Below are 15,652 nucleotides of genomic sequence, written 5' to 3'. Positions count from 1 at the left end.
ACACTGGAAATTAACTTTAACAGAAGGAAATCTTGTTACTAAACTGAGAAATTTATATACGTACATAGCCTTATACAGTAAACCCCTGATTGCGCGATTTTTGGCTTGCGCTTAACTTCCATTAACGCAAGTTAACTGCAATTCAAAAGCGTGGGGTTCCCAGGGAGTGGGAGCTGGGGAGAGCAGCTGCTTTGCCAGCTTCCAGCTGCAGTCCTCAGTTCTCCCATCTGGGGGAAGCCGGGAGACAGACAGCCGCAGTGGTGCAGCTTCTCCCCGGCTTCCCCAGATGGAGGAAGCCAGGGAAAAGCCGTGCCTGGCTCCCAGAATGATGGGGAGCTGGGTGCTGCCTAGTTCATGGCTCCCCACCACTCTGGGACCCAGGAAACTGACCAGTACTGGTGCGCTGCAAAGTTTCCCGGCTCCTGCAAGCCCAGGGCAGCTGGGAGCCAGGCTGCCACCTCATTCCTGGCTTCCCTCCAACTAGCATGAAATTTGAGTTAAGTGACAGTGTGCAGGAGCGCAACCCTCAGGCAACTCGGGACTACTATGTATATAGAACTACAAAAGCCTGTTCTAATAAAAGTATGCTAACAGTTTTTTCTGTAACTTAACATAAAAATGCAGGAGGGATATCCATTCACTTTAACATATATTAAAATGATTTATTCCTAACCTATTTGTAAAACTTCTCTGAGATTGTGTTTTGTTGCAGAGGTTGAGATATGCACTCACTGTTCATGCTGAATTGCAATATACATCTCTAGTTACTATGGGTTATAAGTTATGGGTTACTATGGGTTATAAGATTTCATATATAAGATCTGAAAATTGTTGCATCCCTGAGGTGAATATTTTAATCTCAAAATCTTGTGGGTCTCTGAAGAATTTTACTGCACACAGGAAAATTGTGTCTGAGCTATATATGCTGCGTTTACATTCTTTAGCTCAGGGTGAGTAAACTTTTCATAGAAAGTCACTTTTTTTTCCCCCACAATTAACAGCCAACCCTCCACCTATCTAACATAATCCAAACCAACAGAAATGTTGGTTATGTTTGTCTTGAGAAAACAAACAAACCTTTAGCCATGTGTAAGAAAATAAGTACATAGTACGCAAAAGCTTTCTAATCATTATATAAATGTGAATACTCGTGTGTGTGTGTGTATATATATATATATATATATATATATATATATATATATATATATATATATAAAGAAAAAAGCAGTAACATATTTCAACATTTTTAATTAGATGGATGAGCCTGAGATCCAGCAGCTGATCATGCTGCACCCCCCTTACAAAATTTCATGCCTCACACTTCACTTTGCGCATATCTGCTTTAGCTCATGGAAATTCACTGCCTTTTTGATACTGAAGGATTGTGTAAACATCAGAATTTTTGAATGCGCATATTTTGTTTTAAAAAATAATGCCAAGTTTGTATCATGAGCCAAAACTCCTTGGAGACATGAGTCATCTCTACTTTTGTATCAAGAAGAAAGTGTAACTTCAAAACTAGGTACAGTGTCCAGATGAAGAAAAGAATGCCAGGCTATTCACAGATTGAGCACATTTTATGAAATGGCCAGAATAATTTTGCTGAAAGAGCCCTAAAATTGTAACAGGAAAATAGTTACTGAGGTGATGATTACATAAATTGTATTTTCAGATAAATTGGTTTTTCATTTGCCTCTCAACTACAGGAGCCTACGGAATTGTGGGACAGTGATCTAAAGGCCAGCCTAACCACAAAGCTATTTGTGTTGTCTGTTTATGTAGTAATAATAATACTGTTGCTACAAATAAACAGGCTCATCTGATGTGTCCTATTCTGGTAAAAATTTATTCGAGTAGAGGAGGGGGGATAATGTGTCTTTTAAAAATTAATTATATAAATAAAAAAATCAGACTGACTTGCTTGTGAGAACAGGGTACTGATTGATTAAACTATCTGCGTGGGATAAGCTTTACGGTTAATTGTCATGCTGAAAAAAATAATCCGTGAGAGGGACTCATTGAACTGAAATGGTACTGAATTTTCTGCTAATGAAGTAGTCTTACTCTCCCATTTTTCTTTAATTTATTCGCTTATATGAATCTGTCCATCAGTATAATCTGTTTTTGTGGAAACCTTAAGCAAAGACCTTATTAAAAGGTGCAGAGCCAGGCTAACGGATCTCCAATTCACAGACTGTTTCTTATAAACAAATGCTCTTACAAAACCTCTCCACTCCCAACATCTGAATTTCATGCTTAATTCTAAATTGTCATGGTTCATATTACTAAGAGAGCCTCTCCAAAAGAACCAACACAAAGTTTATCTTAAAAACACAAAGTTTTTACCAGCATAATGTTTGTTCTTGGCAATAGCAGTCTGAGACTTCAACACATGCTTTTTCTTCTCTGATGTGGTAACAGCTAAATAAAATACCTCAACTATGGGCAGTGCCTTTTTTTCCCCCCCCTTAGAAAAAGGGGTGGCAGAACTCTGACCCCAGATGCACTCCCTCCTTCTGGTGGCTTAACCTCTGTGTGGGACCTAAGCTGCCCCGGCAGGGCCTAAACCACCCCCTGGCAGCTTAACGCCTCCCCACCCCCATTGGGGCCTGAGCCACCACCCTGAGCAGCTTAACTGCCCCCCAGCATGACCCCAGTAGGGCCCAAGCCACCCCCGGCTCCCAGTGCCCTGCCACACTGAAAGAACAGGACTCACTTTAATTTCAGAGGGTTTTGGTTTTTGTTTTTGTTTAATATTTTTTACTTCTTTCCTTGGAAAGTATCTGGGTAAGAGGTTGGTGGTTTTGTTCTAGTTTGGTTTTGACTCAAAACAAGGATTTGATTGCTTTTGTACAACACAGATGGTGTATTTATCTTTGTAATGACACATAAAAAGTCACAAAAAGGGAAATTTACAGATGAAATGGACTGGTCTGTTCTATTAGGACTACGAAGAAAAGTGGAGTTCCAGAAAAAGGCTCTGGGGTTTGTTGCATTTTTCTGTAGCATTCCACATTCAAAATACTTAATGGCAGAAGGAAACTATCTCTTATCACTTTTCCTCTGCAGACTATTTTCACGGGTGCTGTAAAGACAAAATGATTTAGAAAAGTTATGTTTTCCTTTGCAGAAAATGTCGGTTTCATCTTGCAGCAGGAATGTGAAGACCATTCAGAAGCAAATGGCTTAGAATTTTTCCAAAGACATATAAAAATAAATGACAGGAGGAGAATTGAAAAAATAAAGAACTTAACAAATTAGCAAACATAGAATTAAAAATAGACTGGGAGGGGAATGCACAGATTTACAAAGATAGACCAAAGCGGCTTTTTCTCTTGAAATACTGATTTCCGCTCCCCATACAAAATAAAATGCCAGAACACAGACTAATTTTTCTTGTTCTTATGAGTTACCTTTTCAGTATAATTGATGCTGCACTTCCTATGGATACATTCACTTCCTTGTGGGTTGAGGATTCTTTCATGAAAACTTTGGATGCTGGTTACTGAGAAACCAGCATGGTGTCTAGTGAACCGAACTTCAGAGTAGGAAATCTGTTATATTAGAAAGGAGGGTAATCATTGATAAGTGTAGAACCAGGCATATATTTTATGATTTTGTCTTGTAGCCATGCGATTCCATCACTGTCTTTTCTAGTTAAATTTTTATTCTTAAATTAGTCTATTTTATCCTAAGTGCTCACAAGCCCGTTGTCATTTACAGGAGTTGTAATTTAAAATTGGTAAACTGGGGCACAGTCCAGTGGGTCTGGGATTGGGAGCAGTGAATCTAGGATTTCTAAAGAGTAGCCTGTGTTAAGGGCTGAATATCATGGGAATGATTCAAAGGGACTCAGATTGTTAATAAATATGCAAGGTGAAGTTAGGAATGGCATAGCCCAGAGGTGAGTACAGGAGTGGCTAAAAGGCTAGTTGTATTAAGGAGCTGACATGCAGTTACCACAAGAGAGGTGTCTTCTTACTGGAAGCAGGGGATAACAAGGTAATTTACAGACCTCTGCATCCCAAGGACTATCTCAGTGAACTTTTTTTTTTTTCAGAATTGCCAACAAATTGAAAGCTGGTTGTACAGCTATGTAAATGTTCATAGTTAATTACTCCAAAATTAATTAGCTAACTTTCCATGGAGTATTCAAAAGCACCACATTTCATTTGAGACAGAATAGCAAAACAAAGTTAAAATACTATATATTAATTATAAGTTCAAAAGCTATTAGTTGTGTATTGAATTTCAGCTTACCTTCTGAGGCCAGCATCTCATTGCTACTTTTTGGACTTCCTAGGTTATTCCATTTTTAAGCTGGGAGGACATGGAGTAGAGTAAACTTGCATATCACATAATTTTTTATTAAATAATGTAAACTTTGATGGCAAAAACTGATCCTTGTGATTTCTCACTGTATGTCTTTTGATCTTTTTAAGAAGCTTTACTTTCCTTCTCAATTTTCTGTCAACTATGTTCCTGTTTCATGACTCTGAACCTTTGACTGTTAAGTTCTAACATGAAACTTTGTCAGTTATCCTTGAAAACCTAATTATGTTGTGTATATTACGTTAATCAAATTATATAACCAGTAGTATATTCAGGCACTAATATTATGATCTTTTTTCATGAAGTTGATTATCCTCAGCTACACACTGAAAAATGTAATGTAGCTGAATATTATACAAACTGAGTGAATCTGATTTATGCTATAATGTAAAAAGTTTGTACAAGCATCTTTGTGTAAAACAGGTTAATCAAATACAGGCATTCAAAATATAGCAGCTTGCGGCTACACACACAGCTCTGAGGTTTTTTTCATTTGAATATAATCCATTTTTTGACTGAAATGTTCTCATTGTGCCTGGCTGATAGCTATTAAACTAAGGGCTCTGAATAGAGTAAGTGAAGTGTGAGCAGCAGCAGGCATTCATTTTCACACTGGCAGGCCATTATACATGAACACTGTTCTGACAAGACTTGAAAAAGATGGTAAGGCAGTTAATTCTCCATGCCCATCCTTCTCCACAGAATGACTGTGGCCAATGTGCTACCTTCCTTTTTTTACAAAAAAAAAAAAAAACTTCCACCTCATAAATGGGCAATCCACTCAGCCATCATATGCGCTGCAGAGAGACTTTATGGAAACAGCCAGTTGACCATATCCTCTGAGATCTGTAGTCTCTGGGATCAGAATCTTTTTATTTCTGTACTCTCTTCAAACAAAATAATCTATTTGAAAATATTGTGTATAGCTTTAGAATTTTTCTCCCAGTGATGGCCACTAGATTCATCTTGTAGGGCTTTTTGCAGCATGGAAAAACTAACACCAGTCCTGGCAACCTTGGAAAATAGATTCACAATGCACATTCCACAGTTCGAAAATGGCTGCGCTAGAAAAAATAGCAACATTAAAATATTTGCTCAATGCAGCTGATTTTAAATCATTAAGGAAGAAAGATTATACAAACAGCCTTGAGATTTTTAGAGAGGATTTGAAATATCCATTTCATTTGGAAGACCTGTCTCAGAAGTTCATCAAAATAAACAATAAGCAGAGACCTTCTAGTTATTGTGGTTAATGGTAAAAAAAAATATTTTTTGGATATTGTTGAATAGAAACTGCGAATGCTTAATTAAGATTATCCTTTTCTAGGATTTCCATTTGAACAGAGTTAATCTAGAAGAAACTTCAGGAATGGAAAATTCTCCAGCAGGAGCGAGACCAAAGAAAAAGAATAAAAAATCATATGACTTAACTCCAGCTGATAAATTTTGGCAGAAACATAAGGGCAGGTGAGCTGAACAATTTTAAATTTTATATTTAAATTAATCAGCTGACATTGAAAAATTACTCTAATCGCCATCTCTTTGAAGAAGTGTGATAGAGCATTTATACAAATAGAGATAATAAACCTCATTACACAAGAATTCTTTGGGTGGAGTAACTTCATAAAAATAGGTATTTTTGGTACATCTCAGGCTATGTAAATAGTGTAGAGGAACTGATTCCCATTTTAAGGGCTCCACTAGCAGCTTAACTTAGTTTAGGAATGTTTGAGTATTCCGTCAAATGTTTGTGCATAAAGCATACATGTGACAAATCTATTTGCAAATAGAGTAGATGCATTTTATTTAATTGCAAAGGCACTGTTACTCCTATTTCTTGTGCATCTGTGGGGTAAGATTTCATTTGTGAGAAAATTTTGAAATGTGTACCCAGTTCAGGGGAAAAATAAATTGAATTTACAGAGACATAGAGTTCTTTAGTAGTATGCACATGCTAAATTAAACATAATCAGTCTTAATTCTTACAATTCACAAACAGAGGAGTAGAGTGCCCTTGACAATGGTAAGAAAGACTTTGTGTAAACAAAGCTATAAAGTAATGGAAACTGAAAACTAGCTGTCTGTGGCCGGCTCTAGAGGGACAAACTCTGCTATATAGTGTATTCTGGTCACTGGTGTTCGTGAATCTAGTGTGATAATCATTTTACTACTTTTTATTCATCTGCTTTGGGAGGGATTTTTTGCTATGTAGAAAACATGCATCTTTGGTGCAATTCTTACATATTTTTATAAGTAGATTTAATAAAGCATGTAAAAAGTAAATATGTGTACTTATAACTTACACATATATTTGATTTGTCCAGCATATTGGTTACTTTCTGTATGTTTGATGCTTCATTATTTACATTAATATTTTATAAACAGTTGCAAAAGGCATTTCAGCAGTTACTATTATCTAACAAGCTATATGGTTCAACTCCTTAAATCTGACTGTTTAACTGAACCTGATACGTAATATTGCTTTAGTCCTTTCCCAGAGGTAGCAGAATCTGTTCAGCAAGAGCTGGAATCCTACAGAGCCCAAGAAGATGAAGTCAAAAGGCTTAAAAGTATTATGGTAAGGTTTGTTTAACATACATATTTTTTGTTCAACACATTTTGTTTTACATAAAGTATGAGAATATTTGTGGAGGGTGTTGTTCCATGCTTTGAAAACATCAGCATGAACAAGTGGTGTTCTTCAGATGGTGGTCCCTATGTGGGTTCCAGGCATGGAGAGACCGGAACACCACGTGCTGAAGCTAGAAGTTTTCATAGTAGTACCTCTTGACCTGCACATGCATTGGCTATGTGGCACATCTGAAACTTTAAGAGGCGGTGCAAGTCAATGCCATTCCAGTTCTCTCTTAACCACTGCATGGCCAGGCAAAACCTCTCTTTCTCCCGGCTCTTAATTTGCCAAAAGAGCTGCTTCGGTCCTTTGTACAGTTTTTCTTTAGTTTTGTATTCCTCTGTTTGTTCATCTTTACTCAATTAGTTAATTACTTTCTTTTGCACTTTTCCATAGCTTGAGGACTGTTCCTTGGCAAGCTGGATTTAAATACTATGCTTTATGCTCATTCTCCCTCTTTGTGAGTGTTCAGCACCAACCTTATCATTATTACCTTGGCTAGGCTCACACTGCTTCCCACTGCTCCATCTGCCAGTTGTTCTTGCCATGCACCCAGGAGGCTAAAGAACTCCAGCTCTGCAAACACCCATGGAAGAGATGATCTGCACATCTGCACTGCCAGATTCTGGACCCACAGATCCACCAGAATGATATTCAGCTCTAGCAGTGACCACCTCTCAGGAGCCTTCCCACCTAGCACTTATGCACCTATCAGAAGCCCATCATGTGCACAAAAAGCACACCCATAGTCACAAGAGCTCTCCCATCCCCCCACTCCCAGATAGCACTGGTTCTGCAAGCCAGGCCACGTTGGGTGAAAATCACTTGCTGAGGTGTACATTCGTGCTCTGAAAAAGTCCAGTTGCAAGCACAAATCCAGACTGCACTACTGCCAGCTACAGTGATTAGCCCACCACTGGTGTTCCCAACTGTTTCCAACCCACCAGGTCTGTCAGGACTTGTCTGCGTGGTGCTGTGGATGCCAGGACTTTTCTCACGCCTCTCACTGAAGACTTGAGCATATACTGCTGTACTTGTGCTCCCAAGTCCCCACCTTGCCCCACAGATGAACCCCTCCTCTGTCCCTTACCAAGCCACCTGCTAGGTCCCTGCACAGAGGCACTCTGCTGATCCTAGACAGTCTTCTGCACCAACAGTCCCATCCAGTCTTCCCCTACCAGACCTATCTTCTGAGTCTGACCCAGACCCCACCTTTTCTACTGCAGGGTTCTTCAGTCTGGACCCTTGGTACTGGCCACACCTTCCCATGTATGCCCTATCAGTTGACCCATAGTACCACCACTACTTGGTAACCCCTATATCTGGCCCTGTTGGGTTGCCTTGAAGCCCTATCACAAGCATGGAATGCCATCTCACTCATGGTTCTGGCTGTTCCTGACACACTCATACAGTCCCTCCCTCTCTCTTTGGGGACACGTTGAGCATCTCTGCTCCAATAGTACCTTTGCCAGCCCCCTTCCATATAAATGCCTCCTCATGTCTGGATTACGTTATCATTCACAGCCACACACACCCGCCCACCTTGATCCAACTTCATGATGGAGAAAGGTTTACTTTGGCAAATGACCTATTTGCAAGATCAGTTCCTAGACATCTTACAGTCTTCTGCACCATCGTGTGCCACTCGCCACACTCTCTACAATCAGCCCAGACTACCAGGCCCACCCTAGCCTTCTATGCCTCAATGCCGAACAGGTGACATGCCAATACTTTTTGCTTTCTCAGGGCCTGGACTTTTCCTATCACCCAGCACCCACCAGCAGCACCAGTGCACTCTCTCTGATCAGGCTGCCAAGGAGTTAAACCTCTTGGGCTGCAAGGTCTTTTCCTCCACTGACCTCCTATTCCACTTTGCCAGTTACCAGGCCACTGTCGCCAAGTGACTGCCTTCCATGCTCCCAGAGAGGCAACACAACTTCCAACATCAACTGGATGAAGGCAAAATAGTGGCCAAGGTCACTCCAGGCCACTGTCAGTGCTGCCAGTACTGCATCCCGCTCACTGGTGTCCAGGGTTGTACTTTACCAGGACCCCTGACTCCAATCTAGTGGCTTTCTAAAAGAGGTCCAAACCACCCTTGCAGATCTTCCCTTCAACAGCCATAAGTTGTTCAGAAACAAACGGACGAGTCCTTACTTTCCCTGAAAGACCCATCTTGCCACCTCTGGACATGTACCAGCCTTACCACCAACTTTACCTACCCAGTGGCCACCATATTTTTCTCAGCATCATCTATGCCCCTAGCAACCTCACTACTATGTTACTTCTACTTCCATGCTTCCTCAGCATTTCCCCAAGCAGTCCTTTTGACTTTTTCCCCAAGACCCACAAAATTCCACACACTCCCCTTGTTGCCTCGCAGGTTTTTGGGAGTTACCTTGCCCTCTTTGCTCACAACTGGGGCAAGATTTCCACCAACTGTTGGCTGCCAATATTTTATATTGGGTACCTCATCTAATTTCTCTCCTTCCTGCCTGCTGCCCACTCCAGGAGCACGCTGTCATGTTATGACACACTCATCTCCTCCAAGAGGAAGCAGATAGCCTCCTCTAGAATGGCATTATAGAACTCATTCCACAGTGCTACTGTGGCCCAGGCTTCTGTTTCCTCATATCAAAGAAAAGGGGTGGCTTCTGCCCAACCATGGACCTCCAACTTCTGAATAGATTTATTTGCATTTCAGGATGGCCATCCTCTTTCTTATTATTCCTTCCTTTTCCCACAGTGTGTGGGGTTTTTTTTTTTCCCATATTGACATTTAGCCCACTCATCACAGGTTCCTTCACTTCAGTCAGCCACTCTTACTGCCAGTTTTGGGTACTACCCATCAGCATCTCTACCACCCTGCTGTGTCTTCATGACAATCTTCTCTTTATGTGTGCCACTTGGATCACTCAGGCTCGGGCAACACTGAGCCGTAGTGCCAGCAGCTTGATGCAAATGAGCAGTCTCGAAAGTGCAAATGGATGCTAATTTGCATATTCCTACAAGATCGCCCTGCCTGCAGAAAAGAAGCCGTGTAGATGTGGTTCTGCTGGCAAAAAAACCCTTTTCAGCAGCCTCTTATGCCAGGAAAAAAAAAATCAGAGTTAAAGAGTTGCCAACAAAGGGTATTTTGCTGGCAGCACCACGTCTACACTGCTTGTCTTCTGCCAGCAGCAGTTTCTGCTTCCAGCGCAAACATGTGTGAATATGCACATTACCCACACAGATGTGCAAATGAGTGGCCCTTTGCATTTTTGAGACTGCTTATTTGCCTCAAACTGCTGACATTAAGGCTTAGTGTAGCCCTAGCCTCAGTGTCTCCTATATAGGCAATTGGCTCCTTGCAGAGTCATTCCTATCCCATATTTTTATGGCTGTTTGTATCCTGCATGCCCTCCTCAACACCCTATGGATTTGCATCAATGAGAAGAAGTTGATCCTCACACTCTCAGGCTCTTCCATCTCATTAAAATGTTGAAATACGTTACTGTTTTTTTGTGTGTGTATTCACATTTATATACCAATTAATGTTTTATATTCTACATATTTATTTTCTTACACATGCTGAAGGAGGTTTTTTTCATATGAACATAACTGAAATTTCTGTTGGTTTGGATTACATAGACAGTTTGCAGGGGCCCCTGCTAATTGCAGGGATGAAAAGTGGGGCCTCCTATAAAAAGTTAGCTTACCCCTGATTTACATCAACAAGAAGGAAGAGCCCAGTGCCCCACCCTTTCTACAGAGGCCATCATCCTGTAGAACTGGTGCCTCCACAACAAGTCATTCTCTTCCCTGGCACTATTAATTCCTTGGCAGACCTGCTCAGCTACTCCTTCCATACCAATTCTGATTTGGACCTTCCAGACCCCACTGTTCTGCTCCTTTTTCTGCACGTGGGGCATGCCAAGTTGGCACTTCTTTGCCACACCAGAGGACCACAAGCTTTCCCCACTTTTGCTCCACAGGAGCCCTCAGCCTTGGCTCCCAGGGCTTATACCCTCCCAATTCCTTGGACCTCTGGCCTTTCACTATTCCTCTGCCTCCCCTGGTCTTCTGAAAAGTGCAGCACAATTAGGCATCGTTTTTTTCATAGCCTTCTCCTAGCCTCACCAACATTGGTATACTTATCTTCTTCACCTGTTGGTTTGTACTCCTATCAACCTCCTTGACTTTTTGCATCTCTTCACACAAGTGTACGGCCATCTGTACCATCCCATACTGGGTCGTCTCCATTTCATGGTCAGGTATTTGGATGGAACTCATGCATAAACAATACACATTCCTCTCCTGTTCCCATAATACCCATTGTCCATCTGTACCCAGAGTCACTGTCCATCTACTAGGACTTGTTACCCTTACACCAGAATACAACGCTACCATTTGCATTCCCAACATTCTGGATTATCTCCTCCCTCTTTGGCAGTCAGGCCTTGCCCACTAATCTGTCCACATCCTTCTGGTAGCACTCAATCCTTTCTCCTATGCATGGTTTTTCTGTCTTCACTCAGTCCACTGCCTCCTGTTTCATTCATGGCTTTCTTGGTCCCTTTTACACTGTCCAGAAGCCTACTGCTTCCTGAGACCTGTTAGCCAATGGTCAGGTGAGATACCAACTATGCCCTTGTTTTCATCTGAGATTTCAACTGCTAGGACAGAGTCCCTTCGCAGGGGGCAGGCTGACGGATGCCCCAGGGTCCTAAACACCTGAGTCTTTTACTGCTAGAACAGTTCCTTTGCAGTGGGCAGCCAGGGTTGGCTGATGGGTGCCCCAAGGTTGCACTGAGAGCCTCCTACACCCGAGACTTCAACTGCTAGGATAAAATCCCTTCTCAGTACATTTCACCGGTGACCAGGCTGTTACAGCTGAAAAGCAGCTGCATTCTTTGTTTTGTGTTCGGTTTGCACAGTAACAGGAAGGAGTCAGGTTACCACTTAATCAATTAGTTTGTTTATTTAACTAACGAATTAAGCTCTTGTGGTTACCATGTTACTTTGTTTATTTAACTAACGAGCTAAGCTCTTGTGGCTACTATGTTGCTAAGTTTATACGTTGATTACAAATAGCTAGCATACACTTTAATTCATAGATCTATACTTGTTAAATGCACGCAAAAGCAAAAGGTAATATACCTAGCAGGTCTTATTCTCACCCCTGCGTTACCGACGTGGCGTGGCCCGTCTTCTCTCAATCCCTTGGGAAGAAGTCTTTTTCCCTTTTTTTTTGAGGAGGTGGGCATCCCCTGGGACCTCGGGAGACAATAACCCTCCTGTCTGGCAGGAAAAGATAATTGGAGCTCAAAGGGTCACGTACACTTCTTCCTCATCTAAAAGAGTGCCAATTGAATTAAATCGTCCCGTGTTGCTGGTTCTCACAGGGAGTTCAAGGGCTTAGTTAGCACCTGTGAGGTGGAGACAATTTAACAGTTTAGGGCATTTTTGTCTTCATGGGCTGGAGATTCCTCTGTCTGGGACCAAGCGGGAGTATTAATCACTGGTACCAGTCAAGGGCAGCCCAAGGCCCTGGCGGTCTGTTAGTCCGTTGTTCTTTGTTGTCTGGTTTTGGCCCATTCAGGGTCAGTCTGGCTCTTGCTGTGGAGCATCAAAGAATTGTGCTAGGAGATAAGCGCATCTTCACTCTCGAGCATTCCAAGACAGGGCCATTCCTTTTAACCCTTTCGTGCCTGAAGCACCTAAGGGAAGCAAGATGGAGGATAGCAAAAGGTGGGTGGGGGGGCTCTGCCTGGGTACAAAACCTTAACCCCATCCTTTTAGCCTTCATCAAACAGCCATTTGAGCTACTCGCAGAAAGATTGGTAAGGGAAGAGATTGTAAGGTTGATCTTTTTAGTAACCATCGTCTCTGCAAGATGAGTTAGTGAACTGGCAGACAAGAAGGCAGACCTTCTCTTTACAGTTTTTTACAAGGAGAAGATCTTCCTGCATCTCCATCCCATTTAATCTCAGCAAGTACATGCATCTCCCTGCCTTTTACTCTAAGCCACATGTCTTACCTAGGAATGTGCTTTTCACACCCTAGATATTTGCTGGGCATTGGCCTTTTACCTCCTGCACACCCGTTACTCCTCCCTTTGGTTCTCTTATCCTTATTGCGGATCATTGCCACTGCTGCTCCCTTTCATCACAGTGCTTCTCCAGATGAATTTTGCGTCTCGGATTGGTATGCATTCTCCTGTACTCCATGCTGTTACGTCCACCTTTCTGTCAGATGTCCCATGGTATGACATTTGGGAGTAACTACATGGGCCACAGCCCACACCTTTTCCAAACATTATGCCATTGACCCTGTCTTATCAATGGATGCTGAGTGGGCCTCCTGTGCTGCCTCATAAGAGGAAATTGTAACGGAATCAGCCAGTGAAGCTTCTTAAAGCCTCAGACATGCCATGTGCCAAAGCACCATGTATGCACAGGTCACTGGACCCTACTATGAACAATTCCAGCTCCAGCACATTGCACGCATGCTTGGAATCCGCATATGAACCACGCATCCCAAAGAGCTTTCAGTTTAGCTCATGCTATGTCTTGCTAGCTGTACTGACACATTTCTGGGAAGGAAAGCACTTTGGATGTAAAACGATGATAGGGCAAAGAGTGCCATAAGGCTGGGGGGAAAATAAACATTTTAAACATACTGCTAGATAAGAGATCCTTTAAACCCAAGTTTTAGAAAATTTAAATTAATAAATGAGGGTAGTACATGTGAAAGATTTCAGGCCTTTGTGAAATAGCACTTCATCCTCTGAAGTGAATGTGCTATTATAAACATAAATAAGCATGATTTTGTGCCTGAATTTATTGTGGTAATATTGCAGTATTTCCAAATTAGACTCAGAGGGATCTGTTCATAAAAGTATGCAGTGACTCGGCATTATGGAACTTCTGTTATAAATAATCAGTTTTTAAAAGCACTGGCCTTTCAAAATGTACAAGAGACTGTTATTTAAATATTTGAAAAAATTGTAATGTGGGGTAAACAGGTTCAGATGTTAACAGCCACTCCAAAAATGCACATCCATTTCAGTCCATTTCTTGTTTGAAGACAAACATACTGCAAATAGCTCTTTCTAAATTCCTTCAAAAGATTATGATAGACTTTGGCCTTGATTCAAACACCTTGCTAATGTTCTTTTTGTAGCACCATACACAACCCAGACTTCTCCATTAGCTTGATTTGAAATTCTTTTTATTAATATCTAATTTGGTTTGTGGCGTTCAGGAAGCTCACCTTTGTTTCAGATGGCCTCAGTAGAGTGTGATGTCTCTGACTCCTAAATTTTTTCCATTTTTTGTAAATTAAAACTCATTAGCCAATAAGTTGTTTATGGAGGTGCCCCATGCCAGTATTATTCTCTACATACTGTTCATGTGAAAAAGTAGAGAAGAAATAAATTAACCATGTTTACTAATACATTTTTGTGTCTAGAATATTGTACCTTTATGAAATTCTTTCTACAGGGAATTGAAGGGGAGGATGAAGGAGCAATAAGTATGCTTTCTGATAATACAGCTAAGCTGACTTCAGCTGTCAGGTAAGTAATTAATAAAACCCTGTTAATGTAGGTAAAATAGCTTTCCATTAGCTGTATTTTCTGCTGTTCTCATTTTAATATCTCCTGATGATTTTCCAACTTTCAAAATATCAGCCGCAATGTTAAGCAAGAATTTAGGTGTTTCTTACCCATCATGGCAAAACCTCAAAAATGAGACTTCGGAGAAAATTGTTCTTTTTCAGTGATTGTCTGCAAGGATTCCCCTTCTGAAGCTAGGCAGTCCATTTGGACTCTGTTGGCTCGTTTATCATACTTGAATAGTTTATGTAATTAACACTCGTTGTAGTTTAACAACCATTAGCAAATAATAAGATTAATCACTAGGAATTCCATTTAGGTATAGACTTACTCCAATAACAAGTACTTAGATGCTTAGGAACTAGAGAGGCTATAAAAATAGAGGGTTCAATAATAATATGGAATTTCAGCTATCCCTATATTGATTGGGTACATGTCACCTGTGGAAAGGATAAAGAAGTAAGCATTCTAGACTTCATCAATGACCGATTGTAGGTGCAGCTAGTCCTACAACCCACAAGAGGAGAGAATTTTTGACTTATTCCTAAATGGTGCACAGAATCTGATCTGGGGGTGACTATAGCTGAACTGCTTGATAATAATGAAGATAATATAGTAATTTAACATCCTTGTGGGTGGGAGAGCAAATCAGAAAAGCTTACCACAGTATCATTTATCTTCAGAAAGGGGAGCTAGACAAAAGAGAGAGAAGCTAGCTGTACAGAAATTGAAAACAAGCATGAGTGAAATGAGTGCAAACTGCATAAAAACTTTAAACACCACAACAGAAGCTCAAACTTACTGTGCACTCCAAATTGAAAAGAACAGTGAGAAGACCCCCAAAAAAGAAAATACTAGCATGACTAAACAACTGAATGGAGGAAGTAGATAGAGGCAAAAAACACATTAAAGTGGCAGGTAAAATCCTGCTGAGAAAACAGAAAAATAAATTCTGGCAAATCAAATGTAAAGGTGCAGATAGGCAGGCCAAAAAAATTTTGAAGCGCAACTAGCAAAGGACTCAAAAATTAACAGCAAAGATATTTTAGATACATCAGAAGCAAGAAGCCTGTCAAACAATCAGTGGGGTC

The 15,652-nt window shown here is 41.0% G+C and overlaps 1 protein-coding gene across 2 annotated transcripts in view; it reads left to right on the top strand.

Moving 5' to 3' along the window:
• SCFD1 (sec1 family domain containing 1) overlaps positions 1 to 15,652 on the top strand; it is a 124,023-nt gene that overhangs the window by 37,337 nt on the left and 71,034 nt on the right. For both annotated transcript variants that reach the window (XM_074996913.1, XM_074996912.1), the window contains exons 11-13: positions 5,660 to 5,799; positions 6,820 to 6,910; positions 14,449 to 14,522. In XM_074996913.1, the coding sequence (XP_074853014.1) occupies positions 5,660 to 5,799; positions 6,820 to 6,910; positions 14,449 to 14,522 (305 nt within the window). The remainder of the gene's footprint in view (positions 1 to 5,659; positions 5,800 to 6,819; positions 6,911 to 14,448; positions 14,523 to 15,652) is intronic.

This window comes from Carettochelys insculpta, chromosome 6, assembly GCF_033958435.1.
Source record: "Carettochelys insculpta isolate YL-2023 chromosome 6, ASM3395843v1, whole genome shotgun sequence".
Taxonomy (NCBI): Eukaryota; Metazoa; Chordata; order Testudines; family Carettochelyidae; genus Carettochelys; species Carettochelys insculpta.
This window is presented reverse-complemented; position numbering and strand designations above follow the sequence as displayed.